General features: G+C 45.6%; 1 protein-coding gene across 2 annotated transcripts in view; it reads right to left on the bottom strand.

The window, feature by feature from the left end:
* Positions 1-16,449, bottom strand: part of UPP1 (uridine phosphorylase 1) — a 35,376-nt gene extending 18,927 nt beyond the window's left edge. The window contains exons 1-2 of one of the 2 annotated variants that reach the window (XM_060171559.1): positions 16,185-16,449; positions 4,809-4,876 (exon numbers count right to left, since the gene is read on the bottom strand). In XM_060171559.1, the coding sequence (XP_060027542.1) occupies positions 4,809-4,855 (47 nt within the window). In that variant the 5' untranslated portion in view covers positions 4,856-4,876; positions 16,185-16,449. The remainder of the gene's footprint in view (positions 1-4,808; positions 4,877-16,184) is intronic. The other variant, XM_016188813.2, reaches the window with a different exon arrangement.
* Between the last annotated feature and the right edge of the window lie 296 nt (positions 16,450-16,745).

Consider the following 16,745-nt stretch of genomic DNA (forward strand, 5'->3'; position numbering starts at 1 on the left):
CTACAGATGTCTATCTTTCTATCCACCTCACTGTCTTCCCCCTCCTCTCTCGATTTCTCTGCCCTATCCAACAACAACAGCAATTACAAGGGCAACAAAAATGGAAAAAAATGGCCTCCAGGAGCAGTGTGTAGGCACTATACCTCCATGATAACCCTGGAGGCAAAATAAATAATAATAATAATACAACTCCAATAATCAAGTGAGACCTTTCCTAACACATGGCACTTTCTAGTTTCATTACAAATGGTACATTCCTGGGGCCAGGTGGTGGTACACCTGGTTGAATGCGCATGTTACAGTGCCCAAGGACCAGGGTTTGAACCCCCCCCCCCCGTCCCCACCTGCAGGGGGAAAGCTTTTCAAGTGGTGAAGCAGTGTTGCAGATGTCTTTCTTTCTCTCTTCCTCTCTAGCTCCCCTACACTCTCGATTGCTGGATGTCTCTATCCAATAAATAAAGATAATAAAAAAAAAAAAAAAATGGCACATTCCCTAACAAAGTTACAGACTTTAGATATAGACCAGGGCCTCTAAGGGACAGGGTACATGTGCACATGTATCCTTAAGTTAGGTGAAAAAATATACCTTAAATTAACAGTGCTCAACAGTCTGCTGTGAATAAACTTAAACTCAATAAGTCCAGAAAACAAGTAGAAAGACCTAAAAAAGACACCATATAGTACCACCATAAAGTAAATAATCAAATATTTACTACTTAGGCCTTAATCACCCTCTTCTCCTACCCCTACTTCACTTTTCTCAATCACCTTAAGTCTAACCTCATCACATAAAGTTATCCTATGGTTTTGTTGATATTTTCTATTTTTTTATAAATAAATTAAATTTTTAAAAAAGTAAAGACCACAAAAGCTGCATAAGGCAAGAGACCAGCACACTTTAAGGATGGCTTTTTCAGATCACTACCAGGCCACCCCATCATCTTTAGTCAGGAAATCCTTGGATTCCCACATTGATTTGATGGGCCTAGACCTCTAACGGATCCCTCTCTACTGGTCACCTCCATCAGCAATATCATAAACCGTCTTATGGGCCTCTTCAGAACCTTGCCCTCACTGTAGAGCAGCAATGATAGGGACTGCCCCATTCTCCAAAGGGAGAGTGGGCCAACCTACTCTTCCACTCAAGGAAGACTGGTCCTGAAATGAGTGCAGCCTAGAATGTGCCTAGCTATGACCATGGACTGCAACTGTGGACTGATAGGGACTCATGAGTAAGCATGTCCTTACTAAAAAAGGAAAGAAAAAAAAAAACTTATATAAGACCACAAAAGCCAGGCCACTGGCACCATGTCAGGTCTTGCCAAAAAGAACATTGTTTTGAGAAAAAAATGCACTTCATTCAGTAAGGAGCAGTAGTTAGTTTTCTATACACAGGCTCCTGTCCTAAATATGAATAGATATGGGCCCTAGATCAGATTGAAGGGATTAATAGTTAATGGTATTTATATACTTCTCTTATATTTGGGTGCTACTCTCTGCCCTAATCCAGCTTTCTAATCCTATTCTCAACTCTGACAGCATCTTCCCAGACAATACTTTTAGTCTACCTACATGCTAGCTATCAGGCTCAGGCAAAAATTACTAAAGTCAAGGGCCACATAGAACATACCTGAAATAGACTTCCTTGCTTCTTCCCTCATTTCATCTCTTCTTATATTTGGGTTTCTGTTTATTGAACTATTTGCTTTATATCTTACTGCCTTTTAGCCACCAAGTTACAGATGATACCATGACGCCATCCTGATCTCCCCAGGGCAGAGGACCTCACCAATGTGTCCTGGAGTCTCACTTCTCCAGAGCCCTACCCGACTAGGGAAAGACAGAAACAGGCTGGAGGTATGGATCGACCTGCCAATGCCTATGTCCAGCAGAAAAGCAATTACAGAAGCCAGACCTACCATCTTCTGCAACCCATAAAGAATTTTGGCCTATACTACCAGAGAGATAAAGAATAGGGAAGCTTCCAGTGCAGAGAATAGGACACAGAAGTCTGGTGGTGGGAACTGTGTGGAAATGCAGCCCTGTTACTTTATAATCTTGTTAATCATTATTAATTCACTAATTAAAAAATTCAAATAAGTAAATAAAATATTTATAAAAGAAGAAAGAGAAAATCTACTATGTAAAAGGAAGGTCTTCGATGCCAACTAAAGAAATCCAGCTTAAGAATCCAGGAGTGTATCAGGCTGAAAGAAATACTACTGACTGGGGGAGCTGTGCGGTAGCTCAGCGGGTTAAGTGCACATTGTGCAAAGCGCAAAGGCGGTTGGTTGTAAAGATGCTGGTTCGAGCCCCCACCTCCAGCTCCACACCTGCAGGGGGTCGCCTTGCAAGCAGTGAAGCAGGTCTGCAGGTGTCTTATCTTTCTCTTCTCCTCTCTCGATTTCTCTCTGTCCTATCCAACAACAACAGCTATGACAGCAATAACAATAATAACTACATAAGCACAACAACAAGGGCAATAAAATGGGAAAAATGGCCTCCAGGAGCAGTAGATTCCTAGTGCAGGCATGGAGCCCAGCAATAACCCTGGAGGCAAAAAAAAAAAAAAAAAAAAAGGAAATACTATTGACCATTATCCTGACTGACTCAGATGTCTCAGGCTAGGTTCTCAAAGGGACAAGAGAACAAAGGAGGGAAGTCAGGGGTGAGGGAGCAACTGGGAACCCAGAGAGCCACAACTGACTCTCACACCAGGGTAAGAAGTGCAAATATTGGTTAAAAAAAAAGAAGGCATGGGAGGCCATGAGGGACAGGGCTCTCCGGAGGAGGTGGGCTCAGCAATCGTAGGGATAAGCTGCAGGGAGAATCATGGGCTGAGCCGCCCGGGGAGAGAGCTGGCGCCCCCAAGGTACCACCAAAGAATATGATTTTGGTCTAGGGGCTCCAGTTTCTGAAGCTGAAAAATACCAAAATACTCTCCAACAACAACAAGAAGTGAGAAATCAAGATAAATTCATCTTTACACTGAAACTGCAGGTCAGCTTTAGTTTATATATTTCCATGGATGAATTGTGGTGACGTGTTTTTAAAAAAATAGAGAATAAATACTAATTCAGTGTTCATTTAAATAAAAAGAAGGCATAGGAGTTTGCTGTTAAAAAAAAAAAAACTAATGTTATTAATAGCCAGTGCATAGGAATTTATTCAGTGCTCACCAATATAACAGAAGTTAGCTTCTCCCCAAAGCCCCATCTTAAAAGTTCATGAACAAGAGGCTGAGCGGTGGCACACCTGATTAAGTGCACATGATACTATGCAAGGATCCGGGTTCGAGCGCTCGCTCCCCACCTGCAGCAGGGACACTTCACGAGTAATGAAGCAAGTTTTCAGGCATCTATCCTTCCCTCTCGTTCTCTATCTTCCCCTCCCCTCTCAATTTCTCTCTGTCCTATCCAATAAAATAGAAAAAAAAAAAAAAAAGGCTGTTAGAAGCAATAGATTTGTAGTGCCAGCACTAAGCTCCAGTGATAGCCCTGGTGGACAAAAAAAAAAAAAAAAAAACCATGATACACCTTTAATAAAAGAGCCACCAGGCTCATGGACTCAGGAGGAGGGAAGGAGGAGCACTTAGGAGAGGTTGGGACTTAAGTCCCTGTGGTGGGATAAGGTGATGGCTTGGTGAAGGGTGAAATGTGCTGGTCTTTCTCTTGGGTCAATGTGCAAATGGTCCCCTGTGGCAACAAAAATGCTGTAAGTCAACATTTTCCCACTAAAGTGACAGCAGGCTTGAAAAATAAAAGATATCTTTGACTCTACACTCATGAGCTGGACTTCAGAGCTCCTCACATCACACACTTGCCTCTGGGGAGAAGACTATGACAGGCTAGTCATTGGCAATAAAAGTACTAAGCAAGAGAGCAGGAGAAAAAGCTCACATAGGCTATGCTATGCATGTGATCCAGGTTCGAGCCTGGCCCCCACTGCACTGGGGCAAGCATGAGGTCTTGAGTTTGATCCCCAGCACTGCATGTGCAGAGTGATGGTCTGGTTTTCTCTCTTTCATAAATACATCTTTTAAAAAAAAAATTAGGCACCAGGTGCAAAGCACAAGGAAAGGAGTAAGGAGCCTGGTTCGAGCCCCCAGCTCCCCACCTGCAGGGGAGTCGCTTCACGGGCGGTGAAGCAGGTCTGCAAGTGTCTTTCTCTCCCCCTCTCTGTCTTCCCCTTCTCTCCCCATTTCTCTCTGTCCTATCCAACAATAATGACATCAGTAATAACTACAACAATAAAAGAAGGGCAACAAAAAGGGAATAAATAAATATTTTTAAAAATTAGGTGCTGAGTGGTGGCACACCCAGTTGAACACACAGGCTACCATGAGCTAGGACCCAGATTGAAGCCCCTGGTCCCCACCTGCAGAGGAACAGCATCAATCGATGGAGCAGTGCTGCAGGTGTCTCTCCTTCTCTCCCTCTCAGTCTTGGCCTCCTCTTTCAATGTCTCTGTCTCTATCCAAATAAGTAATGTTTTTAAAAACACTAACTAGAATTGTGAAAATCTGCAAAAAAATTAAGGAAAGTATGTAAGATGCAGAGCCAAGAGACAGCTGGTGGGAAAGTAAGGGAAGAAGTTTCAGCAAAGTGGCTGGATGGATGTAAGCTCCATCTCAGCATTCAGAGAACTAACTGAAGACAGAGAGGGCTGGCTGCTCCTGGCCTCCATCTCTGTCATGAGAAGCAAATGGTTTCTGAATAGCAGCTCTTAGGAAAATGTGTGACACAAACTAAGCACAGGAAGCCCAAGCCAACCCAACCCAAGCTGGCATGCCACTGAAAGGAGCTTACCTGTGGTGATTTTCAAGGTCCTTATGGTTGGCTCCTGTGGATGCCATTCTTTCAACAGAGGCAGGAACCTAGGATTAACAGCAAAGACATGAATCCTCTCACCAGGAGCCAGGGTCACTCTGAGAGTCAGTGGAGACACCCCAGCCTGCTAGACAGCAGAGCAAAAAGTGGAACTCTACACACTTACGATGTGAATCATGCATTTATGAACGGAAAATGGCAGTTTCAGGACAGTAAAACGTACCTCAAAGCCAAAGTGGATAATATGCCATCAGCAGACAGAAGTCTGTTCTCACTGGCCCACCTCCCCTGCCAAGACAATCCCTGCCGCCCATCCTTCTAGAAGTTTAATTTCTGGGGCCAGGTGGTGGTGCACCTGGTTGAGCGCACATGCTACAATGCATAAGGACCCAGGTTGGAGACCCCAGTTCCCACCTGCAAGGGGAAAGCTTTGCAAGTAGGGAAGCAGTACTGCAGGTGGCTCTCTGTCTCTCCCAACCCCTTTCCTCTCAATTTCTGGCTTTCTTTATCCAATAAATAAAATAACTATAATTTTTTTAAAAATCTTAAAAAGCTTAACTATTTCTTGGGGCCTCAAAGAACTCAGAGGAGATGGAGGATCAGAGCAAAGGCACCAGCTCTCAGAGACTTGCCCAAACATCACTCCAAAGCTGAAGAAAGGAGAAACAGTATCCACACTGCAGTGATTTCACTGGGGTCTGGTAATCAGAAAGTTGGCCAGAACGTGCAGGAGATGAACTTCATTATAAAAGCCCTGGTCCTCAAGACCAGTAAGAGAGCTCACCGAGAGTACACCTGCTTTGTCATGCACAGGATACAGGTTCAAGCCTGGTCTCTACTGACTAGAGGAAGCTTCAGTGCTGTGCTATCTTCCTCTCTACCTGAAAAAAAAATTTTTTTTTTTCACTTGAGCCATGAAACTCTGAAAAAAATTTTATTTCTGGGGCCAGGAAGTGGCACACCCACTGATAATTCTGCATATTATCTGTGCAAAGTCCCAGGTTTAAGCCCCTGGTCCCCACTTGCAGAGGGGAAAACTTCATGAGAGGTGAAGCAATGCTGCAGGTGTCTCATCTTTCTCCCTCTCTATCTATCCCCGTGCCTCTCCATTTCTCAGTCTTAACATTGGTGGTGGGTATGGTATGTGGAACTATACACCTTATAATCTTTCAGTCTTATAACCCACTATTAATCACAAAAAAATATATTAAACCTTCTCTCCTCCACACCCCCCAAAAAATAAAAGTGTTTTTCTTCTAAAAAATCATGGTTGTGGGCCAGGTTGTACACACATTAAAATGTGCAAAGACCCAGGTTCTAGCCCCTGGTCCCCACCAGTAAGGGGAAAGCTTTGCAAGTGGTGAAGCAGTGCTACATGTCTGTCTTTCTTTCTCTCTCTCTCTCTCTCTCTCTCTCTCTCTCTCTCTCCTTCCTTCCTTCATAATTTCTGGTTGTCTCTATCCAATAAATAAATAAAAATAATTTTTAAAAAACTTTAGGGAGTTGGGTGGTAGTACAATGGGTTAAGCGCAGGTGGCGCCAAGCGCAAGGACCAGAGTAAGGATCCCGGTTCAAGCCCCCGGCTCCCCACCTACAGGGGAGTTGCTTCACAGGTGGTGAAGCAGGTCTGCAGGCATTTCTCTTTCTCTCCCCCTCTCTGTCTACCCCTCCTCTCTCCATTTCTCTCTGTCCTATCCAACAATAACATCAGTAACAACAACAATAAAACAATAAATAAATAAATATTTTAAAAAAAGATTTTTAAAGTCATGGTCAGGACTTGGCAGAGATGTACCAGGTCAAGTGAACATGCTGTAATGTGCAAGGACCAGGGTTCAAGCCCCTACCTTCAGGGGGAAGGTTCTCAATCAGTGAAGCAGTGCTGCAAGTGTCTCTCTGTCTCCCTCTCTATCTCCCTCTTATTGGTTTCTCTCTGTCTATTAAATAAATAAAATGTTTTTAAAAAACTTATTTTTGAAGACATGGTCCCTATGCAGCAGGCCCCTGAAGGCCCTAGGTATGCCCCACAGCACTGTGGGAAATGCCTGGTCCTGCTTCAGACATAGCACTGTGCCACCAGGTTTACTCTGCCTCAAAGGTGGTAGAGCCTGCAAGTCATGTTTCCAATCTGGAAACAGGCTCACTATTCCTCCAATTCTTTTTTCAGTGTTCTATTTAGCAAATTTAGGAAAGCAGAGACAATTCTTTAAATATAACATATTTTGTGGTCTGGGAAGTGGCGCAGTGATAAAGCTTTGGACTCTCAAGCATGAGGTCCTGAGTTCAATCCCCGGCAGCACATGTGCCAGAGTGATGTCTGGTTCTTTCTCTCTCCTCCTATCTTTCTCATTAGTAAATAAATAAAATCTTTAAAAATATATATATATAATATATTTTAAATATATATTTACATATTTTGGATAGAGATGGGGAAAAATTGAGAGGAAAATGGGCGACAGAGAGGGGCAAAAGGGGTCAAGCGGTGGTGCACTGGATTAAGCACACATCGTAAGAAGTGCAAGAACCCACACAAGGACCCCGGTTCCAGCCCCTCGCTCCCCACCTGCAGGGGGGTTGCTTCACAAGTGGTGAGGCAGGTCTGCAGGTGTCTTTCTCTCTCCCTTTCTCTCTCCCCCTCCTCTCTCAATTTCTCTCTGTCCTAGCCAATAAAATGGAAAAAAAAAAAATGGCAGCCAGGAGCAGTGGATTCATGGTGCAGGCATCAAGCTCCAGCAATAACCCTGGAGGCAAAAAAAAAAAAAAGAACTAAAAAAGGGGGGGATAGACAGAGAAACCTGCAACACTGCTTCATCACTCATGAAAGCTCTTCCCCTGTAGGTAGAGACCTAGGAGCTTGAACCCATAGCCTTGTGCATTGTGACATATGCCCTCTATCAGATGTGCTACCACCTGGTCCTAACAGAGACAATTCTAACAGCTGTTTTCAGAACCAAATCCACCCTGCAGTGGTTATGTTGCCTCACCTTGCTATATAGTGCTCCCCTCAGAGTGTATAGAATTCTGATCTTCCTCAGCCCAGCCAAGTCAAGCTGAGGAAGGAAATGAGTCTTAAAAAGATACTGAGGGCCGGGTAGTGGTGCAATGGGTTAAGCACACAAGGCACGAAGCTCAAGGACTGGTGCAAGCATCCCAGTTTGAGCCCCTGGCTCCACACCTGCAGTGGGGATTGCTTCACAAGCAATGAAGCAGGTCTGCAGGTGTCTTTCTCTTCCCCTCTGTCTTCCCCTCCTCTCTCAATTTCTCTCCATCCTATCCAACAACAATGACAGCAATAACAACTATAATAACAGCAACAACAATGATAAACAACAAGGGCAAGAAAAGGGAGAAAATAGCCTCCAGGAGCACTAGACTCATAGTGTAGGCATTGAGCCCCAGCAATAATCCTGGAGGCAAAAAAAAAGAAAAAGAAACAGTGATGACACTGACCACCCCATCCTACCCGACCACATACCATGCATAGGTCAAACATTTGCAGAAGGGAGAAGAAGTTGGGGGGCAGGAAGGAGACTGGCTCTCTTTGGGTCTGTGACATTGATTTTTAATCTGTTTGATTTCTATCCTCATTTTTAGCACAGTCCTGAAAGTCTAGGAATTCCTTAAGACATCTAAAGGTGTGCTGCCATTATAACAAGGTGACTTTGGGACCTCACCTGAGGATGAGAGCTGGCTGCCAACATCCCAGCCCTGCCATTTGAGGGTTGGAACATTCAGTCCCCACCCCTGACCTTCAGAGGGGAGGAAGCTGGAGGCTGAATTAGTGCCCAATGGCCAGTGATTCCACCCACCAGGCCTATGTAATGACACCTCCATAAAACACCTAAAAAGAACAGAGTTCAAGGTTGGGGGTGGGTGGCACACCTGGCTGAGCATACATGTTACAATGTGTAAGGACCTGGGTTTGAGCCCCTTGTCCCCACCTGTAGGGGGAAAGTTTCACAAGTGTTGAAGCAGGGCTGCAGGTGTCTCCCTCTCTATCTTCCCTTTCCTCTCAATTTCTGGCTGTCTCTATCCAGTAAATAAATAAAGATGACAAAAAATAAAAGGAACAGAGTTCAGACAGTTTATGAGTTGGGACCACAGGAAGGAGCTAAGAGAGAGGCACTAAAGGATGGTTTGGAATTTCTGTGCCCTTTCCCCATCATTTGTCCTCTGTATCTCAAGCATGTGGTTTTATACCTGAGTTAGACCCATTTATCTTGTAGATTTATCTTGAGATCACTGAGTTACACCCAGTGATCTTGTGAGTAAAATATTGGGCTGTCAGAAAAGTTGTGACACATTCCTACATAAAGAAAAATTTAAAAAATATATATGTCATATCTTTTCCAACAGCCCACTAGTTCCCTGGGTTCTGGGAGCCATCCTCACAAATTAAATCCTAGGCTAAAGGAAGGGCATCACTAGGAGCTCTGATCAGAAGTCCAGAGCACAACCCAAGCTGGTGACTGGCATTGGGAAAGGGGGCAGAGGAGAGAGTAGTCTTGTGGGACTGAGCCTTTCATGTTTGGAGCCTGATACTGTTCAATGCTGCAGTTGGAGAATTAACGGTGGGAAAACACACACACACACACCCTAGAATTCAGAATTGCATTTGCTAATCAGACTCTCAGATCATGAGTTCAGAACTTTCTAGCATTTACCACACAGACCACCAGGCTCCCTGGAAGTCTGGATCCCATCAGCACTTCTGCAGGTAGATGTAGTCAGGAGGGAGTAGGTAGGGGTACCCTTCCTCAAGGGCTCCACTTCTTCTAGTCCTGCCAAGCCAGCCCAGGGGGAGTGCAGGTCCACACCACTCTTTATCTCAAGACTTGGAGTCATGCTAAGTCCTACAGCTTCTGTCCAGCAGGCCATGATCCTCAGTGAGAGCCAGTCAGGCTCACAGCAACCTCCCACCATAACCTGGATGGCACAGGCTGATATTTGGGGAATGGAGTGAGTGTCATGTGCCAGTGGGTATGAGCTAAGAGGAAGAGATTAGAGGAGCCTTACTTCTCCCAGGGCAAACAAGGAACCATAGAAGGCTCCTGGGAAAACTACCCAGAGAAGCCCCAAACTCCAGCTTCCAGAAAAAAAAGCAAGCCTGTTTGGCACAGCAGCAGAGGGAAGGGTGTTCCCTATGAGGGCCCAGCTCCCTTCTTCCCTGGGAAGTGAAGAAAGCATTGTCTGGTCCAGGCCCTGCCCTCTGCTGCCCCAGATTTCAGGATCCTTCCTGCTCTGCTCTGAGTCTGCTTCCTCTCTGCTTTCTCTTTCCCTGCCAGGCCCTAGGTGGGCCCTCCAGCCTGCAAGCCTCTCTAACACTAAACCTCTCCACACCTTGGTCCTGCACTCAGTGAATGTTTGTTTAATACAGCTTCAGACAGAGAAAACCACATATTTGCCATGTGTAACCGGGAAAGCTCCCTTTTTAAGTGTCCTCAGGTCTCTCCTTCTCTCTCTCTCTCTCCCTCTCTCTCTCTCTCTCTCTCTCTCTCCTCTCTCATTACTTTGATAGGACAGAGAAATTGACAAAGGAAGTGGGGAGGGAGAGAGAGGAACTGGGGAGACAGCACAGTGGTTCTGCAAAAGACTCTTGTGCCTAAGATTCTGAGGTCCCATGTTCAATCCCCAGAACCATCCTTAGCCAGAGATGGGCATACTCTGGTCTTTTTCTCTGTGTATTTTTCTCATTAAAAATAAATATATTCATGATGATCCCGGTGGTGGCTCAGTGGCTAAGGAACTAGACTCTCAAGCATGAGGTCCTGAGTTCAGTCCCCGGCAGCACATGTACCAGAGTGATGTCTGGCTCTTTCTCTCTCTACTCCTATCTTTCTCATTAATAAATAAATAAAATCTTTAAAAAAATAAATATATTTATTAATTTTTTTAAAGGGAGAGAGAGAGAGAGAGACACTTGCAGCACTGATTCACCACTCCTGAACCCAGGGCTTGAATCCAGGTCCTTACACTTGGTTACACGTGTGCTCAATCAGGTGAGCCAGCACCCAGCCCCTAACCTTAGATGCTTCTAAGTGAGGTCACCACATGTGTAACTTTGCCAGGAAAGTACTGGCATAATGATCAGATTGGAATCTCCCTCTCTCAGAACAACCTGGGTGTGGAGGATGATTTATCAGATGCCCCACCCACCCACTGCAAGGTCAGATGGTGAAGAAAGTTCCTCACCTCAGTGCACTTCTGCTTAGATCAGCTGGAGCAAGAACGGGAACTGAGAGTCAATCCACCACTATGTGCTACTCAATTGGGTCAGATTCTCTTCCAGAAGCAGTAATGGAAAGCAGGGATTCACCCAGGAGGCTCGAGTAATAGCAGTTCAGGGACAGAGCTGTGCTGACATTTCAAAATAAGTTTTCAAGTGAGAAAAAAATGTGGTGAGTGGGCAAGGATTCTGCATCATGGTTCTGCAAAAGACTTTTATGCCTGAGGCTCTGAGGTCCCAGGTTCAATCCCCAGCACCAACAGAAGCCAGAACTAAGCAGTGCTTTGATAAGAAAGAAAGAAAGAAAGAAAGAAAGAAAGAAAGAAAGAAAGAAAAAAAATAGAAGAGGGTGGGGGAGATAATATAAAGGTTATGCAGACAGACTCTCATGCCTGAGGCTCCTAAGTCCCAGGTTCAATCCCCCAACCACCATAAGCCAGAGCTGAGCAGTGCTCTGGTGTTTCTCCCTGTCTCTCTCTCTCTGCATCTCTCTCAAAAATAAAATAAATAAAAATATAAGAAAAGAAAATTAAAAAGGAAGAAAGGAAAATAGAAAAGAAAGGAAGAAAGAAAAAGAAGAGAAAGAAAATGGAAGAAAAGAAAGAAGGAAAGCAAGCAAAAACAGGAAAAGTTACTACTAGTTGCATTATGTTTCCTAGTCTTCAAAAAGAATTAGATAGTGTGCTGCTTTGCCATGTGCAAGACCCAGGCTGAAGCCTGGCCCTAACCATGATAAAGGAAACTTTGGTGCTGTGGTCTCTTTGGCTCTGCCTCTATGTAAAAAAAAAAAAAGAGAGAGAGAAAGAGAGAAGAGGAAAGGGGGGAGGAGGAGAGAGGGGGAAAAGGGGGAAAGGAAGGGGAGTGAGAGAAGAGGAAAAGGAAGAAAGACAGGAGAAGAAAAAGAAGGAGAAAGGAAGGAGGAGGAGGAGGAGGAGGGATGATGATTCAGTGAGTATTCTAGTCCCTTCATTGACACCAGACATCAACATCAAAGTCTAGCACCCAGGGATCAGTATAGGAGCTGGAGGTAGGAGTTCCAGCAGCCAGAGTCCCCACCATCCAAGGCTGACAGCAGTCCATTCAAGTCCAGGTCACAACTTGAGGTTGAGGTGAAAGATCTCTCCATACTGCTGAGTTCAAATGGTGCTTGTGCAGGCTGACTAGTGAGCTCGCTCACAGGAGAAGCCATTCATTATGTTTCAGAAATATTTCTGATAACTGCTTTTCTTCCTTGTGTATTTATTTGTTGGACAGAAACAGAGAGAGAAAGGGAAGACAGGCAGGAAGAAGAAAGCAAGACACCTGCATCACTGCTTCACTGCTTTTGTAGCTTCCCCTCTGCAGATTGGGGCCTGGGGCTTGAACCTGGGTCCTTCTGCATTGTAGCATGTGCACTCAACCATGTGCCATCGCCAAAGTCCCCTGATAAATCCTAGACATTTTCCCCTGAAACAGATCAACATACAAATACATTTCCTAAGGATACGTGCTTGGTATTGTAAAAGGAAATTCTATTCTCAGCATCTACCCAACTTGAACCTGGTGTGGTTTCCACTTTCTGGTTCCTATGTAGTTGTGAAAGGTAAACTCACCAACCCCATTCCCTGACTCAGCAAACTGAGTCATCAAACACCCAGCAAAAAAGGTGGGGAGCAAAGCTGAAAGTTTCAGTTTCCACTAAATATTTAGGGAGCAGGGAAAACTGAAAGCTTCACGTCTATTATGCATTTAGTGTTTGCTTGTTTTACAAGGGACTTGTAGTTATTTTAAAAATATATATTATCTATATTCTTTCAATGAGAAATATACAGATTGAGAAACCAGAGCACTGCTCCTCTCTGGCTTTTGGTGGTGCCAGAAATTAAACCTGGGACCTCAGGGCCTCAAGCATGAAGTCTTTTGCATAACCACTGTGCTATCTCCCATCCCTAGTATTCATTTTATGATCAGTGAAAGCAAATATTTCCAATTAAGAAAGGTCTAAGTAAGGAGGGGAAAAAAAAAAAAAGAACTTATCCTCCTTTTAACTAAAAGGTCATCTCAGGGCAGGGCAGGGGAGATAGGATAGTGTTTATGCAAAAATACTTCCATACATAAGACATCAAAGGTCCCAGGCTCAACCCCTAGCACTGTCATAAACCAGACTCAGTAGTGCTCTGGAGAAAGGAAGAAAAAGAAAAAGAGAGAGAAAAAGGTCACCACCAATACTGAAGGCCTGGAATATAGTGTGTGCCCCTACCTGTTAAAGTTTGCACTCATGATGCATATGTTAACAGTAGAATATCAGGATAATTTGACCTTGAAATGGGTAGAATAGAATAGAAGGCTGGCAAAGATGTAATAGAGAGTTAGGGTCAAAAGCTGATGACCCAGCAAAGGGAAAAGCTGGCTAAACAAAGGCAGCCCAGAGAGGAGTCAGCAGGGCAGGAAACCCCAGATTAAGGCTTTCATTCTATTCAAGGAACTCAGGTATCTTTTTAAAAGCCAGCAACAGCAGATAGGGAAGTCGCTTGGAACTCCCATACCAGGAGCTATTGGGGCTGTTTCTGCTGTCACATTACCAGAGTGGTGTTCTTGCCTCTTTCTTTCCTCTTCTTGTATGAAATAATTAAAATAAATCAAAGAAGAAGACAAGGAGGAGGGGGTAGAGAATGATAAAGAAAAAAACCATTCCACAATAAAATTTTAGATATAAAATAAAAGCCAGAGTCAAGCCAATGGAACCCCCCCTCCCACTCACACCCCACTCCCAATAAACATCAGCCTGAAGGGGGTGAGGGGCGGGTGCAATGTGAAGCAAAGGAACCTAAGAGCCAGGAAGACAACATAATGGTTATGCAAATGGATTCCACACTTGAGGAATCAGAGGTCCCAGATTTAATCCTCTACAACACCACAAACCAAGGCTCAACAGTGCTCTGAGAAGAAAAAAAGATAGGAAGGAAAGAAGGAAGGAAGGAAGGAAGGAAGGAAGGAAGGAAGGAAGGAAGGAAGGAATTGAAGAGAGGAAGGAGAAAGAAAGAAACCAGAGAAGAGGAAAGAGAAAGAATAAACTAAAGAAGAGACAGAATGGAAGACCCAAGTGCAGAATGCTAGGTCAGGAAAGAGAGAGAGAGAAGAGGGAGAACACACCAGAGTATCACTCTGTGACATGTGATACAGCCAGGATTGAACCTGGGACTTCATGCTTGAAAAGTCCAAGGCCTGATTCACTGGACCTCAGAATGAATGTGTTTCCCTGTATCTCATTCTCAGAAGGAGCAGCCTGATGCCAAGTTGACCTCTGGCCTGGGGGTGAGGGGAGGAGAGAACACAAGACAGTTCCATGTGGGGTTGGCAGACTGTCAGCCAGTGAACTGAAACCCCAAGGTAATCTAGGTCGGTGGCCTGGAGAAATCCTGCCCAGGAGGTTTGCTGACAGCTGGTGTTACTGGGTGTGGCTCTGATGAGAACTTGACAAACATAAAAACTGTAAAACCTACACAGCCTTGAGCAAAACCCATTCTTGCTGTCCTCTGTGGAGATAAAGCTCCTCTTCGAAGCTGCCAGGTGACTCCTGGCATTTTCTGCTAGGACAATTTTGTTAAATATTGGCTTCCTGTGTTCCTGGTATGCACTTGGAACTCTGAAGATCTGCATGATATTCATATCCAAAATGCAAATGGATTATCCTCCCTCCCTCAAAAATAAGGAGGAATGTTTAGGGGGGTCATGCCTGCTGGCCAGCTAGTGCCCAAGGAAGGCAAACTAACCCACTTTCAATTGTAAATTGGTCCAAGATCTGTGGAGAGTAGTCTGGAAAACTCTCAGAAGGCTAGAAATGGACCTACCCTATGACCTTGCAATTCCTTTCCTGAGGATACGTCCTAAGGAAACAAACACACCCATGCAAAAAGATGTGTGTATACCTATGATCATAGGAGCATAATTTGTAATAGCCAAAACCTGAAAGCAACCTAGGTGTCCAACAACAGGGGAGTGGCTGAGTAAGTTGTGGTATATGTACGCAATGGAATATTACTCAGCTACTAAGAATGATGAATTCACCTTCTTCACCTCATCTTGGATGGAGCTTGAAGGAATCATGTGAAGTGAGATAGACCAGAAAGAGAAGGATGAATCTCATTCATGGACAGAAGCTGAGAAATAAGAGCAGAAGGGAAAACCCAAAGCAGAACTTGGACTGGGTTTGGTGTATTGCACCAAAGTAAAGGATTTTGGTTGTGGTGGGGGCTGGGAGGGCTTCTAGGTCCTGGTACATGATGGTGGTGGAGGAAGACCTAGGCTGGGGTTAAAGTTGTAAGATATGGTTAGGTCTTCTTTTCAAAGGAACATGAATAAGACAGTTGTTTAGTACAAAAAATTATAAAAATTGTTATTTATAGCCACCTGTGCTCACTAGTTCTGCATATTTTGGTTCAGACAATATTTACTTGCAGTGCTTGCTAGTCCTCCAATAGAGACCCTCAGATTCTCGTCCTTTCCTAATTTAGACAACTGGGAGATTGTGAGCTCTGAAGCCCAGCCCAAGGGTGGAAGGGGCAGTTCTGTATCAGGTATAAAAGGAGGAAGAAGGGTGAGGGAGGTGAGCTGCTGCCTGACGGCCACTGTTGACTGCACCCTCTTTTGCAATGGAATAAATGCTTTGCTTCAACTCCTTAGTTTTGCCTTGACAAGTAATTTTAATTGGAAGTTATTTACACTAGTGTTTTGTAGAAAACTGAGAAATGTTACACAGGTACCAACAACTGTATTTACAAAAACCCAACCCACCTGAGCCCCAAGCCGAGCTGGACTTTATCCGCGGGCTGGCCAGGGGTGGTGGTCTAGGGAGGCAGCTGGAGGAAGCCCTGCTGTGGTCAGATAGGAGACAGCGCAACCCGCTACCAGCACCCACGAACCCCCCACCTTAGGGCGCATCCCTCCAGCTCCTCATCGCACAGGTGCTGCCCACACACCCCAGCACCTCATCCTCTCCAAGCACATCCTTGGGGCGCACCTGACCCGCGGTGCCCCCGGGAGTCTCCCCAGCCAGGCTCCTCCCCGCCCCCAACGTCCCCCTACATCGCTCCCCGATAACAGTCCGGGTGCACGGAAGCTAAGGTCACCCAAGGGTGGGGAACACTCACTCTGCGCCTGGACCCGCTAGGAGCGCTGCGCCCAGCTCTGGGCGCCCTGCTCTGGGCGCTGCCGGCGACGAGGACCCGGTCAGGGGATTCCGAGGGGTTCGGGGAACCTGGAGGCGGTTTCAGGAGGCCTCTGGAGGATTCCCGACCAAAGTCTGAGCGCTCGGCCCCGCCCGGGGGCTAGTCTGTCTGCCTCCAGCCCGCCCGCTCGCCCGCCGGCTCGCCCGCCTGGAGCAGATGGCCGGCTCCGCCCCCGGGCCGCCCAGGCCACGCCCCCGGAGAGCTCCGCCTCTAAGCCCGGGAAGGAGGGAGGAAGGGAAGTCCTCCGCAGCTGAGGTCCCCGCAGCTGTCCCAGCAGAAGAGGCCGGGTGCTGGGACTCAGCGCCAAGGTCACGCCGCCAGCTCTGGAAGGACCGACCAGGAGAAAGTCCCAGAGGGAAAAAAATAATAATAATAACACATGAGTCCATATCTGGATGGGGAACCAGGAATGGAGACTGGGCCCTGCCTGTCCCCTTCATCTCTGTGGCCTTAGGGGATGTGATTCAGAAACTTTCCTGGTCT

Source organism: Erinaceus europaeus, chromosome 14 (genome assembly GCF_950295315.1).
Source record: "Erinaceus europaeus chromosome 14, mEriEur2.1, whole genome shotgun sequence".
Classification (NCBI taxonomy): Eukaryota; Metazoa; Chordata; class Mammalia; order Eulipotyphla; family Erinaceidae; genus Erinaceus; species Erinaceus europaeus.